The 1,175-nt window shown below is 42.9% G+C and overlaps 1 protein-coding gene across 1 annotated transcript in view; it reads left to right on the top strand.

Annotated features, from left to right (window-relative positions):
- Positions 1 to 1,175, top strand: part of LOC102193557 (V-set domain-containing T-cell activation inhibitor 1-like) — a gene marked incomplete at its 3' end in the record, with an annotated part of 12,151 nt that overhangs the window by 2,239 nt on the left and 8,737 nt on the right. The window contains exon 2 of the mRNA XM_005755324.1: positions 22 to 372. Coding sequence (XP_005755381.1) covers positions 22 to 372 — 351 coding nt within the window. The remainder of the gene's footprint in view (positions 1 to 21; positions 373 to 1,175) is intronic.

Raw genomic sequence — 1,175 nt, 5'->3', positions numbered from 1 at the left:
TGTTTCTGTTCCTGTCCTCAGTTTCCCAGCATGCCCTGGCTGTGGTGGTGGAGGTGAATGAGGGGGCAGAGTCTGTCCTGCTGCCCTGTGAGTTCTCAGGTTTAATACCTGAGAATGACTCCACCGTGATGTGGACTCACAAAGATCTTTATAACAAATCTGTCCACCTACGACGAAAAGAAGGAGATGATCTTGGAGAGCAAAACCAGGGTTACAGCGGGCGCACATCGATGAGGCCTGATGCTCTGAACACTGGAAACTTCAGCCTCACTCTGAGAAAACCACAACTGACTGACAGCGGCAACTACACCTGCTCCATCAGTGATGGAAGAGAAGAAAGGAGACTGATAGATATACAGCTGCAGGTCAAAGGTCAGACATAAACCCAAATATTTGCTGTACTTATAGGTCAAACGTCAGCGCTATGGACAAAGGTCCGGGGTCAAACTAAAGGGAATAATTGGTCAAATGTAAGGCAAAAAAAAGCAAAGACAAAAATGACTGGGTAGGTGGAGAGATTGAGTTGGTTTTTCTTTGGTGTTTATTCTTCGCTCACCTAGTTTTACACCACTCTGAGAGCCTGATTCTGCTGGAGGGTCTTTACCTTTTAATATTAAGCGCCTTGAGATGATTGTTGTTCTTCTCTTGTGGTGAGTGAAGAGTGAATGATGGCAGAGATGAGTGGAAGTAAGGAAGAGAGCCAATATTTCACAAGTGCTGTAGGCAGAGGATCAAGATGAGATGTGGCCGGCTTTGATTTATATATGAACTGAGAAATGTCAGATATATTAGGAACATGAAAGGTGGGAAAAGGTTCAAAATGGAGAAAAGGTTCTGAAGAGGGGATAGACACAACATTCGAACTGAGTTGCTGATGAATGTTATTAATGTACGTGGTGAAGAACAGCATCAAGGAGTTAAGGGTTTCAGATGAATAGAAGTGTGGTGGGTTAACCTCAAGGCGTTGAAGACGTTTGTTGAGAAGCGAAAACAGGATCCTGGTGTTACCCTCATAAGAACTGAGTTGACGCTTTGTTATTGTATGATTCTCAAACACGTAGCTTAAAGCAGATAACTGATAAGCTGGAGAGGAAATGGCACAATATTAGAAGATCATCATTTAGCCTGGAGAAATAGTTTGTTGCTTTATAAGAAAGTTAGAACACCTTAGTATT

The sequence above is a fragment of the Pundamilia nyererei genome, unplaced genomic scaffold, assembly GCF_000239375.1.
Source record: "Pundamilia nyererei isolate P.nyererei 1_Seehausen unplaced genomic scaffold, PunNye1.0 scaffold01209, whole genome shotgun sequence".
Taxonomy (NCBI): domain Eukaryota; kingdom Metazoa; phylum Chordata; class Actinopteri; order Cichliformes; family Cichlidae; genus Pundamilia; species Pundamilia nyererei.
This window is presented reverse-complemented; position numbering and strand designations above follow the sequence as displayed.